This window comes from Monopterus albus, unplaced genomic scaffold (assembly GCF_001952655.1).
Source record: "Monopterus albus unplaced genomic scaffold, M_albus_1.0 scaffold225.1, whole genome shotgun sequence".
Lineage (NCBI taxonomy): Eukaryota > Metazoa > Chordata > Actinopteri > Synbranchiformes > Synbranchidae > Monopterus > Monopterus albus.
The window spans coordinates 644006-670085 of NW_018128105.1; the positions used below are offsets into that span (position 1 = coordinate 644006).

Here is a 26080-nt window from a genome sequence, read left to right on the forward strand (position 1 = left end):
AGTCCATCACACTTCCAAGAAGCTCAGGGGACACAGTTTGTCCCAAACCCAACTGAAATCAGTTTACAGTGATATAACAGAGCCCTGGTAAATCCTCACATTATGTGAAGCAGATAAAGTCAGATATTTAGTGTTTTTCCCTTGATAAATATCTCGGTCAACTGATTATCAAACCGCTGATTGGCATGTCTGTTGATTGGCCACTCAGCACCATGAACTGATTACTGAACCAAAGTACCATGAAGGGGGTGCTAACCTTTAAAGTGGAAGGCCAAAGGACTAAAAAAAAGCCACCAACTGACACAAAAAAAAGATGCAAAACTGCTTCAGAGAGACACATAGTGACTAAAATAAGACAGAAACCCCCAAAAGACAGCAAATCAACTATAAAGAGATGCCAAACTAAAAATAACCAAAAAGGACTACGTGCAAAACAAGTAAAAATTGCTAACACATGCAAAACAACAAATGCGCAGAGACAACCCCCAAAATAGTTAAAAACTATTTAACATGTGATGCTCAATGAGTCTTGCTCAAGACGGGTTGGAGAGATAGGAGCCTTCTGCATGTGCGTGGCCAGGGGCCCATTGTCTCCCAATGTCCACAGTCATAAATTAACTTATATAAAATGTTGACTCGTGTTCTAAATGATCTGCAACAAATCATGTTTTTTGTGTGCATGTAACTTTGGGAAGTGCTGGTGTGAAGAAGTCATTATTACAAAATGGCTAAGTGTGTGTATTTGACAGTTAAGACACTTAAGTGCTGCTGCTGCAGCCTTTAACTGCTATGGATTATTTTGCATTTGGTTGTTTTATCATCATTGTCCAAAGTCTAAAAGACATTACAAACTTGCACCCCACAACTACACAAACAGGTTAAAACTGACCTACTTTGAGCAAAGGTTAGGGCTGCTAACAAACATCTCGTATCAAAACAACAGCATCCAGTGAGACAGTTCATCAGTCAAACCCGCTTTATGTTACCGCCCCCCCCCCCCCCCCCCCATTCTCTTCCGCGGCGTGCATGCTCCATATGCAGCAGGTAACCAGAAGTCTCTTAGAAGATGAGCTGGGTTATGTTCTTTTCAGTTTAGGGAATAAACTCTATTTGTGTCTCACACACAATCATACCAGGCTGGCGGAGGCAACTCTAGGTGTTCCCTAGAATTAGTCTCTATCCAAGTGAACAACAGTGTAACAAAGGGATGAAGGGGAGCATCAGGTTACCTACACGTGTGCCAGACCTACCTGTCCTGACCATATCCACTTACACACCAAAACACACAGTGTCCATCTTACATAACATGTGGGTCCCAGTTGGGAGGAAAGGATGAATAGACAGCACAGTGAGGCCTAAACTTCCACCATGACACCACCCTTCCAAAAAAAAAACAAAAAAAAAAAACCCACCACCATTAACCTGCAATAACGGAGCATCATGCAGCTTCTTGCTTCTTAGTGTTTGGTTGAGGACGCACTGGTTATCGTAGATAACCATGGATGAGTTAATAAGAAGTTCACAAGCTCCTCGGTGCTGTCAAGAAGTTTAGCTCAGTCCACACTTTGTTCTTGTTAATCAAATAATGACGATGTTTGAAGGCTTAATTTGATTTTGTGTAAGATGGATACCTGGAGGATGTGCACAACAGCCTAAATCTGTCCTCAAAAAGACACCAAACTAGTCCAAACATCATCATCGTCACACACACTTCCTCACCTTGAAGACCTCAGAGAAGAACCCAGCTCCGATCTTCTCGCAGCTGAAGTCATCTAGGCGGGCCAGGCTGGACACGGCGCTGCGCAGGGCCCGGTAGGAGGACGGTCGGATCCGGTTGGTTCCATGGACACTGTGCATGGGCGGCTCTGCCTCTCTCTCCTGCTCCGACTTGACCCTCTCCGTTTCCATCTCGGGCAGCCCGGGAGGAGAAGGAGGAGGGGACGGGAGGAGGACGTCGGACGTGTGCGTAGTTTAAAATCCAGCCCGACTACTGTTTACATTTCCCACGTCCGCTACAAGGCGACAGCGCAGGGCTCTCCGGAGGAGAGCAACGATAAACGCTCAGTCGGGGAAACAAATGTCACAGCTGTGGTCAGCGACCAGTTAGAGTCCAATTCTTCTGTCAAATTGCACGGGTCCGGAACAAGCTTGCGTCGGTCCGTGCTTAACAAACTACGCAGCTGCAGCGGTGCATCCTGCAGAGTCGATGCGCAGTTTGTGTGAAGTCCCTCACGCTGCGCAGCAGAGGAGGCGGTGCAGTTTTCTTTTGCTGCTGTCTTGGCAGTAGCGTCTCTCTCGATTTCCTCCAGCTCTGCTCCTCCTGCGGTAGAAGAGGCCCGGGCTCCGTTTCTGGTTCCACCAATTGGATCCCGGGTTTCCAGTGCGCGCAGAGCTGCCTCACTGGCGCTGCGGCCTATGAAAACAGAAGAGGGGGCGGAAACGGGGGCGTTAATTCACTAAATTGAATAAAGTGTGTGCATCTGATGTGAACTATATGACAGTGAAACTCCTGCTCACATCAATTGAACGCGATTCCTATACAAGGATTTTTTTTGGCTTAATTACATAAGTGTGGCAAATTATTAAAAGGTCAGAAAAACTAACGCTGAAGGTTTCAAAGCATGATAGGGCTTTACCGCAGTTCTCACATTACGCACAGCGTGCGTGTCAGCGTAGTCTCTGCATTAACATCACATTTAGACTCGCAGAGCGCAAGAAGAAGACAATCATCTCGATTAGAAGAAACACAAATCTAGAGTTAATGATAAATTCGGCTGTGTGCCATGTTTGCCATCTGCTCCCCTGTGATTAACAGCCGTGGCTGCAGCAAGATCTGACCTGTCATTGTTACATGCCTGCACTTTGCGCTCTTTAAGAGCGATCCACGCACTCAGGTAGTATTTACAGATCCAATGGTCGCTCGGTCACGCAGGAGGTCTGCAGACAGCGGGCGCATACCCTGCAGGAGCTGCACAAATCGGCATGTCGCCGATCTCCCCACAGCCTGACTGCGTCTTGTGAATTATGGATGTCTGAGCTGAGTTGGTGAGCTCGTCTGTCACGGACTCAAGAGGTCCCCTCCAGATACACACACACACACACGAGCCTCGCGATTCAAACTCAAAACGCTGACGCACAACTGCTCCGTGGTCGAGCATGGACGCGTGTTTGTCTTTCAGAAAAGGTCTGGACTTACCTGGCCTTCTCTAAAAACATAACCTCCAGGTGTGTTGAGCCCGGATCAGCTGCGGCGTCCTGTTACCGATGGCTTTATTTTACTAGTTAATCATCTTTGTACAGGCTTCAGCGGTTTCGTTTTACGTACGCGCCGCCGCCGCGTCTCTGTCCCGGCCTAACTGTGGGAGTGGCTGCTTTTGCTGTGTTTTATTGGAGGCGGCGAGGGGGGGCGTGTCCTCACATGGTCACCGCAAAAATGCACCTGTGGGTGCGCTGCTGCGCACTCATCTATAGGTTTGGTATCCATTAATCTACATGAAAACGGAGTAGGCCACAGTATTTAGAAAGCTGCAGAGCCTTAATTTACTAGATGTTATTTGATTAGAGCCTCCTGTGCTGATTTGTCTTTTTTATTTTAAGATCAGAGGGTGTAGTCTAAATGATGTTTTGTAATGGTCAGAGGATGATCCTCTGTGTATGTATGGCTATACATACTTAGTCTTGTTTGATTCTCTAATATTTCTTAAAAGAAATGTCTGTTTACAGGTCTTAATATGCTTACAGTATGAGAAGAAAGTCATATACAGCCTTTTGTGGCTCCAGATGCTTCCTCAGCTGATGCTAGTCATAACTAAACTATCAGTGTGAAGAGGAAACGGTGAGACAAACTAAATCCTCCCTAGTGCAAGGCAGATATCTCAAATTGTGTTGTGTGGTGCATATTATGCAATGCTATACAGCCGCTGGATTTCATGGTGCGATTCCTTTAGGGTGTCTATGATGTAACTTGAGGCAGTGCTGGTTGAGGCTGAAGACTACAAGTTTGAAAATGAATAAGAATCTAAGGATGTGGTGTCCAGAAAGAAGTGAGCTTACCAGACATCCTCAGCTCCTCCTCTCTACTGTAGGCCAGAGGCTACAGGATACACTAGCTGCTACTAATGTAACAGAGCTGAGTCTCTAGAAACAAACAATAACCACCTGCTGTAAGTCTGATTGTGTTATAGGACTGCAATGCCAAAAGTTCACTGTTACTTAACAGGTGGACCAGGCACAGGTCCAGCTGCCCAATTGGTCAGAGGACCCTGGAAAGAGACAAAACACACACACAAATCTGCAAAAATAGCTAGAAAGAAACACAAAATATCTGCCAAGAGACACAAAGCAACCGCCTGTAGATGCAAAACATCTTCAGAGACAAAAAAAAAGCTTTAAAAAGACAAACAAAATGAGTCTGTTTCAGTCTTGGTGCCTTGCTTCTGTGCAGGAGGGTGAGGGGGCTTTTAACATGTCTATGCCCAGGGGCTCATTGTGTCATGGTCTGTCCATGCCTGTCTCCATCTTGATTAATGGATAGTGGACTGTAAAAATACCAGAGACAAAGATGGAAACACATGGAAAGGAATTATTACTGAAAAAGCCAAATCAATGTGAGATTTTAACACACCTGCATTTGTCTACTACTAATTCATGTTTGCTGTTGTAGTTAAACTGTCGCAGCATTGCTGTCCCTCCACAAGACAGATCAATCTCCTCTGAGCACTATAGTAATGTTGGACCACATTAAGGTGATTGAAAGAACACCCCCACACTAAAAGAGATTCCTGCTTTCACACAGAGAAACCTATCTTGCTCATTTTTAAAACCCCAACAAATTCAGCGCTACTGATTATTGTACTTTAACTTATTCTGGCTAAGATGCTTGTTTCCCAGAAATGCTTTCATTAATGTGTGCCTGTTGTGTCTCACACCTGGACACCAGGGCACATTTCTGGTCAACGCTCTTCAAAAGATACTTCACTGTAAATAAAACATCAAATGCACACCTCCCCTGCATCTGAAATGCCCATTTTCACCTACACACACAGGCCTGGACCTGCAAATTTATGTCCTCAGCCTGCTGTGTCTCCCATCCAACCACCCTGGAGGTAGCCCCTTGTTAGAGCTCATTGATGGGTGCTGACGGTCCCACTCGGCCCTGCCTGCCCAGCCTAAAGGCAGCCAGGCAGGGGGCCAGGGGCCTTTATAATTGGTTTTTGGAGCACAGCTGTTTCATGTCTCCTTATGCTGGTCCCCAAAGGAGGTACAGGGGCAAGGGGGTGATGGGGTTGCCACATGGTCCACTCTACCTCCTCCAACTTCTTAACCTCCCCCTCTCATCCCGGATGAAAGTCTGCCGTCAAATAAATAAATAAATAGACTTTTGGATATGGTACTAATGATGGGAGAGGCTGCACACATGTATATGAATATAAGAATACATACTCTCTGCACACACACATAAAATATGAGCCTAGAGCTGCTCTATGGGTTTAAAGGCAGTAATATAGTTTTTTAAATAAAATAATTTCACAATTTAGCCACATTTGACAGCGACCCTCTTTTTGCACCTAACATACACTCCTTAATTAAATACCTGCATACAATCTGAAGATGGATTTTGAGATCTGACCTTTTAGAAATTTAAAATAAAGCGTATGCTGTACCTTGAGCTTATACCTCATGACTGTACAAAAATACAAAACCTGGGGGGTATTATCGAACCATGTTTCAACAGTGGAAAGAAAAACAACATTGACTACATTTGGTTGTGTCTTATGTGGGATGATTATTGTTTCACTTGTGAAAAGTTAATTTGACCTGATTTAGGGAGACACTAACAGTAAGAACTTTCACATTTACACATGGGCCACAAAGCAAAAAAAAAAGAAAGAAAATTTCTATTTATGAAAATTAACATGTGCCCAAGAAGCAAAGCTACGACATGTACTTCAGATTCATGTGTTCTCAAATAACGTATAGAAAAAATACAGCACAGCAGCATAATGTCACATTTTCTACTCATTTTTTTTAAAACTTTTGATCATATATTTTATCTGGATTTAACACTGATATTAAAGACAACTTCCCTCTACCTTTAAACACTGAAGCCATGTTACATTTCAGCTAAACTGTCTGGAATAATTTAAGTAATCTTTTACTACAGAATTCCAGGATGTTTAATATGCTTTTTTTTCACCCTAAAAAGAGTAATTTATGGAAAGGTCAAAATACTTCTAAGTAATGGAAAATGGTCACTTACACTCACAAACTATACCCTTTCCATCCCGGGGGACAAACAAATCAGCTTCCACTGGTCTCCAGGGCAGAGTTGAAGCACTGGAAAATGGATGAGAGTGAAGTCCTGCTTCATCTAATAGGAGCAGTAAAGTAAATTAGATGACTGCAACAGAGTTTGATTTGACATTAGGAAAATTAAATGTGTGAGCCAGCTGGGGGTGCAGAGTATAAAATTATTAACCAAAAGTGTTGTGAACCTGAAAAAAATGTGCATGTTACAAACCGTCTTCTACTGTGTGTATAAAAACACGTGTAAATAATGAGCTATAGGTGGATGGGATGTGGCATCTGTCCCATGGCAAAGGAAACAAGATGGAAATCAATACAAAGGCACCAACAGCCATCCTCTGCTGCTCACTGACCACGTATCACTTTACCCTGAAGGCCTGCTCTCACAAAGGCTTCAAAATTCCCACGAAACACAACAGAGTGCATGATATACTCAATGCAAAGACACTGCATAAGGGGCAGTTAACTACACTTACATTTACTTCATGCAGTTTTCCCAGACAGCAGTGGAGATCTTGACCTCGGGATACAAACACAGTCAGCGGTGTGTTCCCTGGTTCCCCCTCTTGTCTCTACATGGCTGGTACTTTTCTGAGTCTCAGGTAGGTTTCACCTTACAGGTAGAGTGATCTGTTTATCTCCACTTGGTCTCTACTCTGATATGTCTGTGTTTGTTTTTTTTCAGCTGGGCCCACCCTTCATGGAGTACTTTTAATTCTGTGACCACCACTTCATTTTGTCAGAGGACAATGCAGTTTATTTGCTAAAGCATCGCCATCAGCTATACATTAATGGGATAATAGGTCAGCATCTGTTGCCACATTTTAAACATGTGCAAAACATCCACTTCCATCAGATGATAAAATTTATATGGACCTCATCCTGGTAAAATGTCCTGCATCTGACAATCAATAAATAGCTCAGCAGGGTGTGTGCTGCCAGTGTACTGAGCTTATTGATTTCACATTTATTTTAGTCACACAGTCAAACCATAATATGGCATTTTCCAACAATATGAAGAATGCACAACCCCCCTCCCATTAGTGGAACCCTTAGAAAGCGAATGTAGTTGCTTTTTAATTTAAATAAAAGATACAACAGCTGGAAAGTAACATACAAACCCCAATGTACTTATTAGTTGATTCTATATACAGTGTTAGGATGGTTTAGAAACCCCAAATATATAATTTCACCACTGCTTTGATGGGTTGAGTTGGAACTCAGCAAGTTTATATTGTTAGATAGGGTAATCTATTTTGATTTGATTTGATTTGATTTATTCTTTCAAGCATGTAAAGACAGTTGATATATCAACACACATAATTTTACACATATCCAACAAATGCTAATCCAATATCAATTTGCTTATACCTAGTACATGCTTGAATGGAGTAGGAAGAAGTCAGACTTATCCAGTCCTACCCCATGACATCATCTTACCATCCTTGGTTTGCAAGCAGTAAATGATTCTCTTCTACACCACACAAGTAATATACTAAAGAATTATTACAAAGTGTTAACATTCATACACCACACCCACAATGTTCCATCTAATTTTTTAAATTTAACTGACCCCTTAAATTGTATCCCCCTTCCCTTTCATTAAATAGTTTTTGAATTCCACCAGGTAATAAATTGTTCCTGGCTTTATACATAAACACTGCAGTCTTATATCCCACTAAATCAAAACATTTTAACAATTTAGTAAATTTTAAACAATTTTATAAGCTGATATGTTTTGTGTATTCAATCATACTTTTTTGGGATTACACAATGTAAGAGAGGGTATAGGGGGAACATTTTTTAATGATTTATACATACTGTATGGCCAAAGGTTTGAATAGTATAAATTACATAATGGTGGGGGGAAAAAATATAACATTGTGTAGAGCTAAAACAAAACACCAATATGAACCTTCACTTCTGCAGCAGCAGATTTGATAGAAACCACCAGACACTATGGATTTTCCACTGACCCAGTGACTTACCTGCATGGAAGAGGGTTTTTCTTTTCCCTAAATGCTGTGGCAGCGGTGTAGCCTTTAGCAATGCTGCCCTCTAGTGTTGACAGACAGTTACCTCACTGGAGTCCATTTAGTTCTTTCTTCTGATATAGTTTATATGTTTAACGTTGCATAAAATTTAAGTACAAATATCTCCAAATACTGTAGCCTACACCAAATGTGTATAGTATACTATATTTTATTATATAAAATAGGGTATTATACTTCTAGATTTACTATTTATTTTACCATACAAAACCCATACTATATTATACAGCCTAATTTAATGCTCTAGTGCTGTATTAGTACGTTTCACCTTATACTTTATATTTTGTACTATAGACTAATATAATAATTACTGCTGCTAAAACAATTTTAGTAGGCTGTGTTTACCTGGTAGACTTACTGTATGTTTATTGGTTAGGCCTACCTTGTAATTTAACCGCACTTGTATAGGTTCGATCTGTATCTATTGTTTGTACTATTTGTGTTCATTTTTAGTTGTCTGAGCGGCTTGCAACACCTGACTTCCATTTATACTGTCTATTATTTTGTTGAATTTATTTATTTTGAAGGCAAAACATCCATCTTCCGGTCATAGTGTCAGCCTCGCTAACCTGTGCTAGCATGACGCAGCAGATACATATAAATACACCATTCAGCGCTTGAGAGCCCCGAGGTTTCGTAGTGCGCGAGGTCGAGCGGCCGTTGACCTTCCATTCTTTCACCGCGGCGGAAACATGGCGCTGACTGGTCTGGAAAAGGTGCTGGTGTGGCTCCTGAAGGTGGTCACGGGAATCCTTTTAATGATTTTCCAGTTTTTCTCCCCGCGGAGACCCGATGAGACCGAGAGGAAGCTCCCGCCCGTCAGTAACCCGCTGCTGCTCTTGTCAGCGATGCAGCTCGCTAAGAAGATCCGAAGAAAAGAGGTGCGTAACGTTACTCGACCATTTGACAGCCGCGGCTAGACAGAGGGGCTGTGGCTTCAAGCTAATAAATAAACACCTGTCTGTGACTATTTCGCATAGTTTATACTCAAGAGTTAATAAGCGGTTAGCTAATTATGTGTACGTGTAGATGGTCAGTAAATGGTCGCGTTTGGTGAATTTCTTTTCCTCAGTGTCTTGTTATTAATTGCAAACCTTATTATAGCCAGAGCCAGCTGAGCCTCTGGGCCGCTCTCTAGCGATCGTTTCCCTGCAGTTTTAATGTTTTCATATCTACAAGCCCTGAAGGCGACACTCAACACATGAGGACCGAACACCTGTGCTTCCGTATACTTGACTTAGACTAATCCATCTGTGAGCGAGGAAAACTCCAAATGTCTATACCACTGGTCAGTCCTTATGACACTATGGTCACCTCGGTGTGTCGGCCAGAACACCACTTAAGGCCCATACATTCCCAGAATGAATCAGGTGCTTGAGGTTGCAGTTAACGATCCTTTAATCCAATTTCTCATACAAAGATTACATGTGGATGTGGTTTTTCTGCACATAATATAGATACAAATACAATGAATAAGGATTTAAGATATATGCACATTATAAACACGTTACCGTATGCATAAGTATAGTACATATTAACGTAAGGCTGGATGAGCAAAGTATACAGAGATCTGTTAAGTGTAAACTAATTCGAAATTAAGTTACCACACATGCTTAAGGAACACATCCTGTATCGGTTACAAACAAACCAAATGCTCTTATTGTGAAGGTCTAACCGGATATAGCACTCCCGGTGGAGTCACAACCCCCGTTTAGCGGTATAGGGAACGAACCTGTCTTTAGCGTCGTAACATACAATATATATTCACAGAAACACCATGCAGTTTATAAACACACTGGTAATTTAAACAGTGAAACTGTAAACGCACTATGAACCGTGCACAAGAGAAAACAGATCCTAGGTCGAGCCAAATCATTCAACTAAGAGGCATACATGAAACGAAAGGATGTGCATAGCGAGAATAACAAGGTTAGCGACGTGCACTATTAATGAACACTTTACCAGTTATCACATACAACCGGTTCCCCATAACCCTTAAAGGGCCCATAACTGATAATACTTACATAGTATTAACGCACAACCACTTTTCTCCATCACTAAGTAGACAAGCACCACTCGACATCCATACTACGCCCCAGTGGAAGTGACGTCAATAGGCTACATCATGCTTCAACTTAAAGGGCCCTGACCTAGGAAAGTAACCACTACAGTATAAACTTTGGGCCTTTTTTACACCATCAGTCAGATGGAAAAAGACTATATATGAATATGTATGAAAAATATTATGGCATTTAATAGATATTTTTTTAAGCTGAATCCGTGGGAAATAACTTATTTTCGTCTCCCTTTGTAACAGCAAACCTGTTCCACATTTAACATGGAGCAATGCACTGCCTCGACTTTTTTTTTTTTTACCTCTGGCAGCTAGGCTTGTTCATCTACTGTGGCTCTCTGTTCTGTGCGTAAATAATCCTAACATGCACTTCTGTGCAGGTGTCTAGCGTGGAGGTGGTGCAGGCTTACGTCGACAGGATTCAGGAAGTCAACCCTTTGGTGAACGCGGTTGTCAAAGACAGGCAAGAAATAATCTTTCCTTATTACCTGATGGAGAATTTTTTTAAAGCAAAAATGCCAAACAGTTGCTGTTTCCAGATTCTCAAATGTGAGGATTTGATGCTTTTGTTTTCTGTCTGTACATAATAGTAAACTGCAAATCTCTGGGTTTCATACTGTTGGTCAAATCAGGAATTAATCAGAATTTGATTAAATCATTTCTTTTTCTGTCCAGGTTTGCCGCTGCCCTCCAGGAGGCGGCCCAGGTTGATAAACTGATCGAGGAGGAAACTGGAGGAGAGGAGGTGCTGGAGGACCGACTGCCTTTACTGGGTGTCCCACTGTCTGTCAAAGAGGCCTTTGCCCTCCAGGGTAACATCAGTAGAAATTTGTATTTTTAGCAAATAAGAATGTGATTTTATTCAGTGCTGCAGGTGAGTGTTTGATATGTGTGTTGTGTAGGCATGCCCTTTACCACAGGGCTGATCTCCAGACGAGGCGTCGTGGCCACCGTCGACGCTCCACCGGTGGCCCTGCTGAAGAGAGCGGGGGCCATACCGCTGGGCGTCACCAACACCAGTGAGCTGTGCATGTGGTTAGAGTCCCACAACCACCTGTACGGCATCACCAAGAACCCGTACAACCTGGAGAGGATACCGGGGGGAAGCTCAGGTTAGTGACTGTTGGTTTGACTGTTGCATGGCCAGTTGAAGGAACCACTTCTTCAGATGCTGTTGTTGACGTAGGATCAGAATCAACACACACTTTTTGAAAACAGTTTCCTGCTGCAGTCAGTCTCTTTGTCTCTGGGTAGAGCATTGGTTTTGCCTCAATCATATCACAGTACACTGCAGACACACAAACAGATTCTCTGGTTCATTAATGGGAGACGCCATTAATGTAACCAATCTGGTCCTCTGAAAAATTGAATACAGAATAACTGTTGTTAATGTTGTAGTAGCCTCTGTCACTGAGAAGATGGACAGCAGCTGTCAGCTCAAAAGGTCCTGACCTGGCTGCCAGATCCACCCACTTATCTCTCCTCTTCCCCTGGCGGGCTCAGGTGGAGAGGGCAGTCTACTGGGAGCAGCTGGTTCAGTCATTGGCATTGGTGCAGACATCGGCGGCAGCATCCGGATGCCCTGTTTCTTCAATGGTGTATTTGGCCATAAGACCACTCCTGGTAAGAGGAAATTGCTGTTACGTTTACACATTGCTAACAGATCAGCGCGTTGTGTTCTCAGCTTGTTTCTACTGTCCCACATTTAACAAACTTATTTATACAGTAGCTCAAACTGCACTGTAACAGTGATGCGTTTCTGCAGGGGTCGTGTCCTGTGAGAACCAGCACCCTAATTTCTCTGGCAGACAGGAGGAGTACCTCAGCACTGGTCCCATGTGCCGCTATGCTGAGGACTTGCTGCCCATGCTCAAGATCATGGCGGGACCCAACGCTAACATGTGAGAACTGTCCCAGTGTCTGTTCTCATAAACCTTATTTAACTCAGACGGATATTAGCGCACATACGCTTTCCTTCTGCACACAGTTATGTTGCAAGAACTGCTGTGAGATTTGCCTGTCCTTTTTTAAAAGCTTGTATAATCATTGATGTAAATATGACAATCAGGAAGCACATGCACACTCAATTTTATCACAGGTGTTTGGCAGCACAAACCTGCACACAGAATCCCCACATGCTACTTCCACTATCCTAGTTCTTTTTATGCAACATGGACGTGATAATGGGCGGAGTGCAAGAACCTGAACTGGAACAACCTGCTGTAAATCAGTGTTTCACTTATAAATTGTCTTGTCCAGGTTAAAGTGATGGTGTCAGGGGAACTGTAGGCAAATATGACAGTCACAAACGTAAACGCATTTGCTTACTTGTGTTGGCAGGCTGTCCTTAAACACGAAGGTCGACCTAAAAAAGCTGCGGTTCTTCAGCATCCCTCACGCTGGCAGCAATCCCCTGTTGAGCCCCGTCAGCAAAGAGCTCCTTGACATTCAGAGGAAGGTGCGTTGAAGCCGTCAGTCAAATAAGTTAGGAGTCTGGAAACCTGGGGATGTCAGGAAGGTGTTAATACTTGACACAATCATGTGATGTTGTCCAGGTGGTGGCGCGTCTGGAGGCTGACCTTGGTGTGAAAGTCCAAGAAGTGCGTTTCCCAGAGCTCCGCTATAGCTTTCAGATCTGGGACACTTACATGGGCCTCCCTGACTATGAGGGCAAAGTAAGTCCACCTGACAACCTGACCCAGAGCAGTGTCCTCTCATGAGTGTTTTCCTTAGTGTTCCTGGTGAAGATTAAATGGGAGAGTCAGGAGGAAAACGGGCATTAGTTCCTCTGCCAGACTCTGTGTCCATGTCACAGTGAGAGAAAGCAGGCTAAGTCTGAGTCACTGCACCCATTGTAGTCTGCTGCCCAGAAATGGCTCACTAATCTGTTTGGCTGCCAGGCCACAGCATACCACATACAAACACACACCCATGTTTCCATTGCTTCAGAGGACTTCACACTGATTTACATTCATTTCCTGAGACACAGCCCAACCATAACTCTCACCCCGACCTGAAAACGCCTGCACAGTAAAAACTGCATTGTTCTCGTCCACACTCTGGCTGTGTAAACTGACTTGCACTCCCTGACAAAAGTCTTGTCACCTATCCAAGTTGTAGGAACAACAAATAACTTTACTTCTAGTTGATAATTTGGAATCAGAAGTGGCTTATATGAAAGGCAAAGGCTTCTAGATTATGCTTATTTTACCAAAATAAAATCTTATCATTCCTTGATTTTTAATTAGGACAGAAAGGTCAGACTTTGCTTAGACAAAAGTCTTGTCGCATAACAAAATAATGTATAGTACAGAACATAAAGTCATGGTGCTGTGGAAAAAGAATTAATATCATGTATGACTCCCATGAGCTTGGAGGACTGCATCCATACGTCTCAGCAATGACTTAAATAACTTATTAATGAAGTCATCTGGAATAGCAAAGCATTCTTGCAGGACTCCCAGAGTTCATCAAGATTTGGTTTCATCTTCAATGCCTCTTCCTTCAGCTTACCCCAGACATGCTCAATAATGTTCATGTCTGACTGGGCTGGCCAATCCTGGAGCACCTTGACCTTCTTTGCTTTCAGGAACTTTGATGTGGAGGCTGAAAAATGAGAAGGAGCACCATCCTGAAAAAAATTTGCCCTCTCTTGTGGTTTGGAATGTAACGGGCAGCAAGAATGTCTTGATACTTCAGGCTGTTGATGTTGCCATCCACTCTGCAGATCTCTCGCACGCCCCCGTACTGAATGTAACTGCAAACCATGATCTTACCTCCACTGAACTTGACTGTTTTCTGAGTGAATCTTGGGTCCATGCGGGTTCCAATAGGTCTTCTGTAGTATTTGTGATGATTGGGATGCAGGTCAATAGAGGATTCATTGGAAAAAATATACTTTCTGCCACTTTTCCACTGTCCATCCTTCCTGCAAGCTGTGGGCCTTGGCAAATGCAACACGATTTTTTTAGTTGTTTTCTGTTTAATGCTGGTTTCTGAGCACTAATTCGGCCATTGAGACCACTGCGTGAGAGAATTTGACAAACTGTTCTTGTAGATACAGGGGTTTCTGGTGACCAGTTTTTATGTAGCTCTGCTGCAGTTGAAAAAGGGCTGGACCTGGACTGTCGAAGCAACAAACAGTCCTCTCGAACAGTTGTCTTACGGGTCTGCCTGTCATGAACTTCACCGGTTTCGTCATATCTTTTTCTTATCCTCTCCACTTGATGTTTAGATACATTAAAGATGTCTGCCACCTCAGCAGGAGACTTGGTCTTCAGGCTCTTGATGATCAGCACTTTGGTCTGTGGTTTAATCTTTTGCATGCTGTTAGAGGTCAGGTTGCATTTCAGATGAAGGTTGGGTGTGCTGGCGTTCTTCCTATACACACCTGGGGAATGTGTTAATTACAGTATTTGTCACAGGTGACGCTCTAATCTGTGATTGGTTGAATCCTTTAAAGATATGGCAAGACTTTTGTCCTTGCAGCAACAGAACTTATGGGCTTTACCAAGCTGTGAACATCAGGACACTTTTTGATGGTTTCATTTTGCACCCAGTTGTTAATGTGAATGCCCTTGACATTAAAATTAACAATTTATTGTGACAATTGAATGATTAGAAATAAAGTTGACATTTTAGGTCACTATGTCCTTATAGGACAAGACTTTTGTCAGGGAGTGTATGTCCCCATAAAACGAGTAAAACGCACACTGTTCTCTGAGGACTTCCAGTTCATCTGATGTGATTATTACCACTGTGCCATTACATAACCTATTCACAACACTGTTGTATGCATCTTTATTTTACTGCAAATTTATATTCAGTTTAAGACTTGAGTGCGTTGGGTAAAAGTACTTGCAATTTACGTAGTGTTTCAATTTCATACTATGTTGTATTTGTACTCTGCTACTGATCAGAGAAATGCTGTACTTCTGACTTTTCTTCAAAGAGCAAAAATTCATTCGTAGTTCATAAAACACAAAGTCCAAAAACTATAAATGTATGCAACAGAACTGTCATTAATCATCTCACAGGCTCTCTGATGGGCCCAAGCCCTTGGTCGCTAGCCACTCAACTACACCACCTAATGGTATATGAGGTAGTTGTACTGTACTTTTCACAGTCAATAAAATAGTGACAATACTGCTGGCACTCAAAGATTATAGCGACACATAACGACTTTGAGTCCTTATTTATATTTGACTCAAGTGGGCTTTACCATTTTATTGCCTCTGCACTACTGTAAAATCACTTGTAAATCAAAGCTTGGTGTTGTAATAACAGGCTATATAGAGTATGGAGCCTTAACATAGGTTAGTGTTACCAGCGTGATCAACAGATAACACAGTGCTGTGTCCAGCGAACACACAGTGTGAACTTTGTGACCTGAGAAACAACAACATACCTGGTTTGCTTCCTTCCTTTAGCCTATTGTGCCATTTGCTACACTGATGGGGGATTCGGGACCACCCAAGTGGCCTCTGTGGGAGCTGCTGAAACGGATGATGGGAAAATCAGATCATACCATGCCTGCCATTTGTAAGAAGAAAAAACAATTGCTAACTGGTTTTGATCAGTTTTGGCTTCATTTTTACTTGTTACTGGTTTTTAAGCATCTTCACTCAAGTTGTAGTTGGTGCAAACAATATGCATTATTGTTAACATAACACCCTGACAATCACAGTAAACAGGTTCCAACAGCGTGAAGGCAGCTGCAACTACAAAACACTGTTTTATTAAAAATAGTACTTGATTATACAAAAATATGGTTTAGATAAGTAAAAACGTTCAGCACAAAGGAGCAGGTCAGCTGGAAACCATTCACTCACACTGTAAAACATTAAATTAAAAGGAACACATCAACCTAGTGCGGTTACTCACAACCCACATTCTACACCCAGCAGCTCTCAAGAGCCTGAGGTTTTAAACAAGACATCCAAACCAAACCCCCAAGGCAGCGATCCACTAGCAGCAGATCCCTGAACAAATTTCCCCAAAGCCTTGTACACGAACACTGACAAAGGCTCTTTATACAGCGGTCCATTAGCATAGACTGCAAACATCAAGGCATGACGCCTCAGACACTGGGCTCTCACCACAGTGGTTCGGTGTTCACCTTCGCCCCGTTGACGTTTAGGTAACTCCCCTCTGTTTCTTCCCTCACAGTGAACTCGTGTCTGATTCAGCTCCCTAACAGCTTTTTCAACATGTTGCACAACGAGCAACATATTGAAAACATGACAAACAGTAGTTCACCAACAGGCTCCCTTTATCACCCAGTCACTGCTTGCACAAAGGATCACATGAACCACAAAAAGAAACCGCCAGTAATAAATTTAGGAAAAAATAAACCACTGTAGCTTCATGAAGGATGAGATGAAAGCTGTAACTGAACTGAACTCTGTGTGATATTTTCAGTAGTGGGTCTGATGGAGATGATTAAGCCATCCAAACCCTCAGCCTTCATCATCCAGCAGAAGGAGAAGCTGCAGAAGGAGGTGGAGGAGCTGCTGGGAACCGACGGCGTTTTCTTTTACCCATCTCACACCAGAGTGGCACCCAGACACCACCACCCCCTCTTTAGAATATATGACTTTGCCTATACTGGTCAGTGATCTACAACTCATTTCTGCAGTCAAACACCAAAGTAGAAGCAAAAATGAGTTCTGAAAAACCTTTTTCAACAAGCTGTAACTTGATTTGTGTGATTTTTGTAGATTGCCAACTCACACAGTTTGAAATTTACAAACCACAGTCATCAATATTGAAGTTTAGACTTTATTTTTCAGCTTCCACTCTGCTTAAAGGTTGACAGTGCCAGTTGGTTGTTTACTGGGTCACACCACAATTTATTTTAAACAAGCAGATTGGCTATTAAGTCAAAGCTGGATGGGCCGTAGCAGTGGCATTATTTTGCATTTTTATGGCAACAACCAAATCTGCAGCTTTTTAGCAAGGTCCATTCCAGTGTTTGGTTCTGTCCTGCTGCTCTGTGTTCTGGGCTGCAGCAGACCGGTGTGTATACACTACCTGCTTGGCTCCAGTCTTACCTTTTATTTCCACCCATCCTTCTCTATCCACAGGTATAATCAACATCCTTGGGCTGCCAGTTACACAGTGCCCACTGGGTCTGGGTGAGGAAGGTCTGCCCCTGGGTGTGCAGGTCGTTGCGGGGAAGTTGCAGGACCATCTGACCCTGGCTGTGGCTCTCTACCTGGAGAAGGCGTTTGGAGGCTGGAGGGACCCCGGAGCCAAATAGAAGCACACGGTCACAGCCGTTAGCAAACCTCCAGAGCGGCCCTGGTTGGATTAAAGATTGCAGTACACTATCTGCTTTGTTGCTTGCTGTAGCACACAGTCAACAAGAGGTACAATCAGTGCATTGAATGTTCAAGTGGAAGAGACCAATTTTGCATGAATGAAAGCTCAGCCATTCCAACAATTCTCAGTCGTGGTTTTATCATTTACCCTGTTCGTTATGCCCTGAGCACAAGCTTTAAAAATTTGCTCTCTTTTATTTGAACACACACATTATCGTGGCAAAACATGGACTCTGTAGATGCCGGCAGAGGCCGGACACCTTAAGCACTTCTACTTTACAGCTTTAATTTTACCTCATTTTTGGACCGACAGCTGCAAGGTTACATACAGTCAGCTGGAAGGTTCACCTCACTAAAACTAATGCAGTGCAACAACAGTCCTGTTATAAATCCTGCTTTATGAAGGTGATTCTTGTTTTTCAGCTGTGATGATTGTTGAGGATGTAGTTTGTGCTGCTGCTGAACTGTACTGCATTACACAGAGATGTTATTTAACCTAGCCTCATTGGTGTGGACAAAATAATTGAAACCCATGCGAGTATAATGCAACAGTAACAGCAGCACAAACCTTTTCTCTGTGAAACTGTTTAAACAAATCCAAAGAGGTCAGTTGAACTAGAGGGCATGAGTTTTAGGTTGTGCACTCAGTAACCAGACAGCTGTGTGTGTGCAGTAGACCTAATGTTGCCATTTTAAATCTCAAGAGGCCAGTACATGAAAGGTTCAAGGTTGTAAATACGCTGCACGCGCACGCGCGCGCACACACACACACACACAAAAAAGGTACATGCAAGTAGACCTCTGCTCAGATTCAGGTGAAGCTAAGCTAGAAGGTTGCTGTTGTTACCCGACTCCATATACATTAAAGAATAATCAAAGTGTGATTTGTCCAGGACAGACAGGTCCAACTGTTCTAGGCAGATGACAGTCAAACACAATGTTGAGCAAGTCTAATCAGTCAGAATACAAGACACCCATGTATCAGTGGGCAGGGCCTCTAACTACTTACTACTGATTTATCACAGAGTCAATATAACAGTTAATGTTAAAGGAAGCAGACTTACTCAACAGTACTGTACAACAAGAATGTTTTAACACTAACAAAATGTACAAAACCTTTGTTGCACAATATTGTGAATGTTGCATAACGGCAGTTAATTGATAGTGATGCTTGTTTTCTGCTGCAACTTGTTTGAATAATAAAAAAAAAAGTCTGGACCTTTTCTCTCATAGACTCTCTCTCTCATAGACTAATCTTTGCAGCAGGTTTGAGGCACACTCCCAAGTCAAAAGGCTACTGACTGACTGGTGAAACAGATCAGCTCACAACCTCTTCAGTGTACAAAAAAAAACAAGTGTTTGAGAGCGACTCAGTATACCTTCAATCTGAGAGAGACTTAACAAGTCAAATCTGAAAACTGCCTGTCATACCCTAAAAGATAATCCAGATCAAGGATTTTAGGACACATTTTGTGTTCTGGATATCATTTTTCACAAGCGACCCATTTGCATGAGCGAATGTTGTGCCTTGGCGGAGGTACATGCACACTTGTCTTTTCTATGTAAACCATTTGTAAGGGACAATTTCTTGGTTGAACCGTTTCCTTGAAATGCACGAGGTAAAAAGGTGAGCACAATGATCCTTCCCTATACTGGAGGACAACAGGTTTTCCTGGTTTTCAACCACAAAGACGAACCCAGTCCCATTTAAGCTTCATGTTGTCAAGTATCCGCTCCACTGCACAAGAATTCAGTGATTGGCTACAAGAAAGAACAAAGATGAGAAGTGTCCCTCTGGGATCTGTCACTTTATTTTCTTCCTCTGAAAAAAGATGAAAAGTTATTAAACATCTACTAGGAGCCTCCAAACAGAACTTGACAGCACAGAACTATTGAGCTTTTTGTCACCTCAATGATGACGGTCATTATTGTTCCATAATCTGTCACAACCCATGATTCTGTTCTGAAAGGTGGAAACTGTTGCCAGTGTCACATTCATACAGAAAAATACAGACAGCTCACTTTCTCTTCTTGGTAGACACGCCACATGGTTGTGCCTCAGTAAAAATGTTGAAAGGTTCCGGTTGTGAGAATAAGGCCTCCGCTCAGACTCAAACGCTGTCACCCCCCTGACCCAGCATCATTCAGGAATAGGAGGCGACGTTAAAAAAAAAAAGAAACAGTAAAAAGGGTATGTGGGCTGCCGCCCCCCTCCAAAAAAAATTTGTATAAAGAATCCTGGATACTGGTGGTGCAGGAAAAGGTAGGACCTTTCTCTCCTTGATCTCTCATCCTCCCAGTGTTTGATTTGGCCCTAATGTGTATGCAAATACTTCTGTGTGTGCGTGTGTGGAGCGGATATGACATTTTGGGCGAGTGAAGTGCCTCAGGAGGTGCTGGTGATGGGTTTGTACTTCTTGAGGCGGGTCCACTGTCCTGTGGAGTAGTTCATTTCGAAGACTGTGTCCACCAGCATGGTGGTGCTGCCGGTGCCATCGGCTTTGGGCAAAATCTCTGTGTGTTCGCTCAGCTTGATCTGGATGATGTCCCCCTGCTCCGGACATGGGTTTTCTGTGAGAGACAGGAGTAAGCACGCTGGTTGTTACTGCCTGTACCAGGTTTTTAAGTGGTAAGGAATCATAAGCTACATTCTGACTGTAGTGACTATATATTACTAATTTGAAGAGGACCACCTGAATGAAACAAATACATGTCAGTTTTATTCCTCAAACTACTAAAAAGACTTGCCAAAGTGGGTGCATGCAGGGGATAACCTTCCCTACCCTATAAAAATGGTCCTATGTTCCCATATACCCACTTGGACTTAGTGATATTACTGTTTCTCATTTTCCTACAGATATTTCTTTACAGAAACACCCTAAAGTGAATCTGCTACTGTATGTGCAAGATTACACCTTTGCTGCCTCTAAAAAACTGGTGTGCATTGCAAAAAGCAACTGAAAAGCAGCATTCACCATGTTTGCCTTGGAATTTGAAGTCCGTAACCATCTGATGTGCGAGGACACTGTCAGTCCAGCTAAACTCACGTGTGTACTTTATCTTGATTAGGAACATTTTTACCTTGGCCATATTTATTCTTCATTTTAATTTTGTGATGACAAGTATTTGCTAAGAAACTATTCATTCTGGAAACAACAAGAAAACCGGGGATAACAAAAGGGAGGCTATTTTGCATATTTTACTAAGGCAGAAAACTGAGTGTTCATTTATTTACATTCATACCCCACGGTATGTATCAAGATTAATCGCATACCCCTGGATCCAGCCATGAAGCCCAGAATGAGGGCCTTCTCTGGTCTGGTGACCTTGTTGGCCGTCTTGAACATTTCTTGGGCAGCATACATCTGGTCTCTCTGGGGAGCAAAAACAGCATGTGGCAGATAATTTAGCTGGCTGAGAACAACACAGAGCTTTAATATTACATCCAAGGAAATGGACAGACTCCATAATACTGAAGTCTTAGGAGGAGGATCTGTATCCAGAGACAGTTGCCATGTAAAGCACCCAGGGTGTTTTTGGACACCTTACCGTGAGTGAGAGATTCTTTTTGGGTTGGGGTTGTGGTGGTGTAGGGGTTGGTGTCGGGGTGGGGGTCTGAGGTGTGCTGGGAGGCTGGGTGGGGGTCTCTGGCTGGCTGGCAGTCGCAGCTGCTGGGGGCCCATTGCTGGCTGGGGTGGAGGCCGGCGTGCTGGGGGATGTGGGGGTTGCAGGGTTCGCTGTGGTGCTTGCGTTGTACATAGGCGTCCTCTGTTTGTACTGGCCCGGTAAGGTGGCGGTGGCACCTGCTGTTGCCGACTCCTCTGGTTGTCGGGCAGACTGAAGCGTTTCCCGACCCACACCACCGGCATTTGCTTTGATGTAGAAAAGAAAAATGTTCTTTACCTTTTTGAAATACAAAGTGTAGGCAAGTACTGTACTGAGCCCTGGCTACAAGGGAATGGTTGCGCAAACAAGGAAAATGAGCAGAGGAGTATGGTCTAACCGGGCTGTGCCTCTGAACTGGGAATGTAAGAGGAAGAGGGAACCATGCTGGGTGTGGCTGGCAGGTAACTGGTTGAAGGCAGAGGGTTCTCATTCAGCGTCCCAAGTTTCTGAAAAACAAAACGGTGAGCATTTTTATAAAAATTGGTTGATACACATAGAAGAATGAAAGATATGACAGACAAAAGAAAACAGGAAAGTGTGTGACAGAGAAAGAAACGTGTAGTTGAGTACCTGCGCAGAAACAAGGCCGGCAGCGTAGTCAGGGGTGGTGTTTTCCACCACAGCTTCTTCTTTAGCTGCTTTCTCTCCGGCCTCTGTGTCTACAACAGAAAAAAAAAAAAAAAAACACCATCAGCACCAGAGTAATAAAACATCTTGACTAACCAGTTCATGGTAAATCGATAGAACTTGGACTGACAAAGGACTGGAAAATAATTACCCAGAGTCTTTCTTCTCCTCTTAGCCTCTCTTCCAGCTCCCACCATGTCCAGCTCTGAAATATCCAACAGCTAAAAAGGAGAAGAAAAGCACCAATGTTGAGAAAATCTGATCCACAAATTCACAGATCCTGCCGAAACTGAATAAAAAAAAAACAAAACAATCACATTAACAACAATGTAAAAGTGGCACATAAAAGGACATTACCTTGACCCCCCTCTCCTTACGCAGGGGTGTCCGTGCAGGAGCAATAGGTGTGCGGTTACTGGGAGGGCTGAATAGACTGGGGGCAGTGGGGCTGCGGAATGGTGCCTTAGGAATCCCCTTGAGAGGTGCTGTGATGCAAATATTCATGCATAGGTCAGCAGCAGTGAAGAAGTCAGAATAGAAAGTTTCTTGGTGATTGCAGAATAATTTCTTGTAGCAAATATTACAAAAAATGTCAGACTTGGATTGCCAAAATGAAACACCGACAACCTAGGGTGCTGTTTTTTTAAACCCCAAATTAACACAAAAATAAGTGTGTTTATTTATTTCATCTCACTAGTAGTGTCAATCTTTTTGACCAATCCCCTCCCTTTGGCGTGAAAAGGCACTCCGGCTGTCTTCTTCAGCTGCTGGGCTGTCTCGGTGGCTGAAACAGAAAGTAATTTTAAAAATTTTAAGCTGGACATGAGGCAGAGGGAACCCCAACCAGCTCTCTGAGACAGTGAATGTGTAAACAAACACTGATATAATGAATAATCAACATATACATAGATTTCTTTGACCTTGTATGCAAAGCCTCCGTCACACTGGCAGGCTGTATCAGATGAATTTTAGAATAACTCACATTTCTGTAGCAGCTCTGCTCTGAGGGTTGCGCTCTTTGGTTTCCTCTTCAGCTGGAAATGTTTGACAGGGGGTGTGAGGGGTCCCACCAGAGTGGTTAACGCACTCTTGTTCAGATACTGGCACTCCAGAGGAAGCATGGCAGATGCCTCACACTCACTCACTGAGGAGGAGAGGACAAAAAGAGATGAAGGTCAGCTGGAAAACAGCTTTGCAAACTTATCAAAAGCTTTCTGAATGAAAATCTATCATGCAGCGGCTAAAATAGGTTCTTTCCCGTTCTAAAATATAAAGCAACACATTTTTATGAATATTCAGGAGGACAAATTAAGACGGTGAGGGATGAACTACCTATCCTGCTACATATATATATTGTGTGCAGTTTTAAAAACATTTTTCAACAGCTGGTCGTCACAACATAAGCATGAAACCACCAAATGTGACACGGAGAACTCATTATAAAGTCAAACACTTAAAGCATAGTGACAATACAGCTCTGAGTGATTAGCAAAGTGAATTATAACAGACACATTAAAAAAGGTGTTTTAAAACCTAATGAAAGTGGCTGACTGCGAGGATAAAGCCCCAGGTCAGAAAACAGCAGCTTTACATGCCGTCACTACTCCTGGTGTGTACATACAGTGTATGGCATGAGCCTAATAAGGATATGTTATACTATGTTGGCTGCAGAGATCAAGTCACTGATTCAAAAATAAATCATGGTTCAGTCCCATAACAATCCTTGTAATTTATGTAGGATTAAATCTTAAACAAAACATTGTCCCTGACCTTAAAATTAAAAGGCACATGTTGAATTCCATTTTGTTTACATTTGGTGATTCTCACTAATACACCATGTATGTTTAATGGGTGTTATAACAAGTGATGAACTTCCCACACCCATCAGATAAACTATGCACTGTTTAATGTTGGTTAACCAACCATGAGTTGGCAGTACTTTTACCAGAGCAGTATTGTTTAAATTAATTTGCCAATTCCCACATTAGACATTCATTCAAACTGTATTTATTTAAAAAGTTTCACAAAACTGCAGGAGACAAACAGACATGACAAACAGTGTGGCTTTCATTTAAAATCTACTATTCCACTCAGAGACCATTGTGGTGGGATCTACATTCATAAATCAGTGCAAGTACAGTACTAATTTGACTATTTTAAGTGTACATGCAACATCCTATTCTTTTCAAGCAAGGCTTATGGCGAGTTGCTGTGCCATTATATTTACATTTTTATACATATGGGGTCAAGCAGCAGTTGGTGAGGGGCCACCACAGCTACATTAGAAACTCATTCCCTACCTTTCTCCCTGAGCTCTCCCAGAATATCCTGCACATTTGGATTCTGCTCCTCCAAGTCCAGATTGAGAGAGCCAGTCTCTGGGAAGGACTTGAGTATGTCTGCAACCATCAGCACCCAGGGCTCTGAGTCCACTGTAGCAAGCTGGATTATTTCTGACAGGGCCTCCTTCATCTGGCAAGAGAGGAAAATGGTGGTAGTGAAACACTAAATGTGTTATCCTGCCAGATGGGTTGATGAATGCTTAATAACTTAATACCATTTTTAAAAACTATTTAACCACCCCAGTGATTTTTTAAAATCTGCACTGTAAAAATTGTCTTTGACTCGTTCTCTGTTGTTTTTATCCCCATTACTAATGTTGAATGCTTGCTGGATTTCTACACAGTTAATGTCTAAAACAACTAAAAAAATGTTTATTGTACTGCAAAGTAAAGTGGGATTACATAACAAGGTGCATGAACTATGAACATGGTGCAGAACCTTTAAACTTTGTTTAAATATGGCATAATCACATACTGTAATATTTTATGATTAGTTCTCTTAAAAACTATATTCTACAAAAGAGTAGCTAAAACTGTCTCCACTTCGACTAGCTACACTTGAGTGATCCATCAGTACTAATACAAAAATACACCTTATGTTGAGTACTTTATACACATTCTCCTACAGGTCTTTTTCTTGTAATGTAATACGTGTATGCAACTACTTTTACTTGAATAAAACATCGCAATACTTCTTTCACCACTGGACACAGTTATTTGTTCCTGAATATGTAACAAACTGATTGATGGTGGGTGTCCAACGTTTTAGACAGCCAGACAAGTGATACTTGGGAGCATAGCTAGCACCGCCCTCCAGCTCAGTCAGATAGCTTTCTGTGACCATCCCACCATAATGTCCGTACGACAACCGCTAGGCTAACGTTACCTGCTGTCACCGTTACGCCACTACTGAAAAACAAAATTATGTGTTAAGGATAAGATAGTCGCGTGGCAGCCTGACGTGAACGCAAATGTGCAAAGCTGATGTTCTTTTGAAACTGAGGTAAAACTGCAGGTTAAATCACAGGGCTCACTACTTCCTGCCTCTTACGTTAGCTATTAATATTAACCACCGCCAGTAGTTGAAAATAGCAAGCTAATGCTAAATGATAAATTTAACAGCGTTGTTAGATTTTTGACAAGTGATGTAAGAACACTAAGGAAGAGCAGTGTTTTGAATTAGAGCAACTAGCCGGAGAATGAGCTCTTTACTTATGTGTTCATCTAAGTTAATAGCTTACCTTACCTGTCAGGGTAACAACTAGCTAGCTAGCTAACGCTCAGCAGCAACCCACCTCGTCAATGGTCCGCCTAGGAAGATGCAGCATCCCGAGCAGAAGTTTCAGCTTCACCGGCGGCGATAAGCTCGAAAAGCACAGTCGTATATTGTCAATGACAGACACGGTGAGGAGAGAAGCAATGCTCGGAGGCGTCCAGAGCTCGTCCGTGGATCCCAGCTTGTTATGAAGCCACAGGCCGGTATCGCTGTCCTTCATCGACGCCATCTTGGAAAAAGAAGTGTTTTGTGTTCGGGCATTTTAACGGGCTACCTAAGAAAACAGCAGTCAGGACCCCGCCCACACCGGACTGGATTGGCATTTATCTACAATGAACCAATGACAAATATAAAATAAAAACAGGTGTTTTTTTTACCTTTAATACTGTGCCCACATATCTGGTTTGATGGGTTTT

General features: G+C 42.7%; 3 protein-coding genes across 4 annotated transcripts in view; 1 reads left to right on the forward strand and 2 right to left on the reverse strand.

The window, feature by feature from the left end:
* tesk1b (testis associated actin remodelling kinase 1b) overlaps window positions 1-3370 on the reverse strand; it is a 21672-nt gene extending 18302 nt beyond the window's left edge. Inside the window, exons 1-2 of one of the 2 annotated variants that reach the window (XM_020619737.1) lie at window positions 3197-3370; window positions 1720-2413 (exon numbers count right to left, since the gene is read on the reverse strand). In XM_020619737.1, the coding sequence (XP_020475393.1) occupies window positions 1720-1908 (189 nt within the window). In that variant the 5' untranslated portion in view covers window positions 1909-2413; window positions 3197-3370. Of the gene's footprint in view, window positions 1-1719; window positions 2414-2958; window positions 3125-3196 lie in introns of those variants that run through there. The other variant, XM_020619738.1, reaches the window with a different exon arrangement.
* Window positions 3371-8930: 5560 nt separating this feature from the next.
* On the forward strand, window positions 8931-19927 carry faah2b (fatty acid amide hydrolase 2b). Its single transcript, XM_020619674.1, has 11 exons — window positions 8931-9238; window positions 10812-10894; window positions 11107-11243; window positions 11334-11543; window positions 11935-12054; window positions 12197-12332; window positions 12772-12889; window positions 12987-13106; window positions 15861-15972; window positions 16852-17040; window positions 17517-19927. The coding sequence occupies exons 1-11, from the start codon at window positions 9050-9052 to the stop codon at window positions 17690-17692; spliced, it is 1590 nt and encodes a 529-aa protein (XP_020475330.1). The 5' UTR covers window positions 8931-9049; the 3' UTR covers window positions 17693-19927.
* Window positions 17933-25981, reverse strand: nelfa (negative elongation factor complex member A). Its single transcript, XM_020619673.1, has 11 exons — window positions 25684-25981; window positions 24347-24518; window positions 23029-23190; window positions 22741-22830; window positions 22404-22531; window positions 22198-22267; window positions 21990-22078; window positions 21757-21865; window positions 21303-21625; window positions 21028-21127; window positions 17933-20324 (listed from the first exon to the last, which is right to left on the reverse strand). Exons 1-11 carry the CDS (start codon window positions 25891-25893, stop codon window positions 20140-20142), a joined length of 1638 nt encoding a protein of 545 aa, XP_020475329.1. The 5' UTR covers window positions 25894-25981; the 3' UTR covers window positions 17933-20139.
* Window positions 25982-26080: the final 99 nt, after the last annotated feature.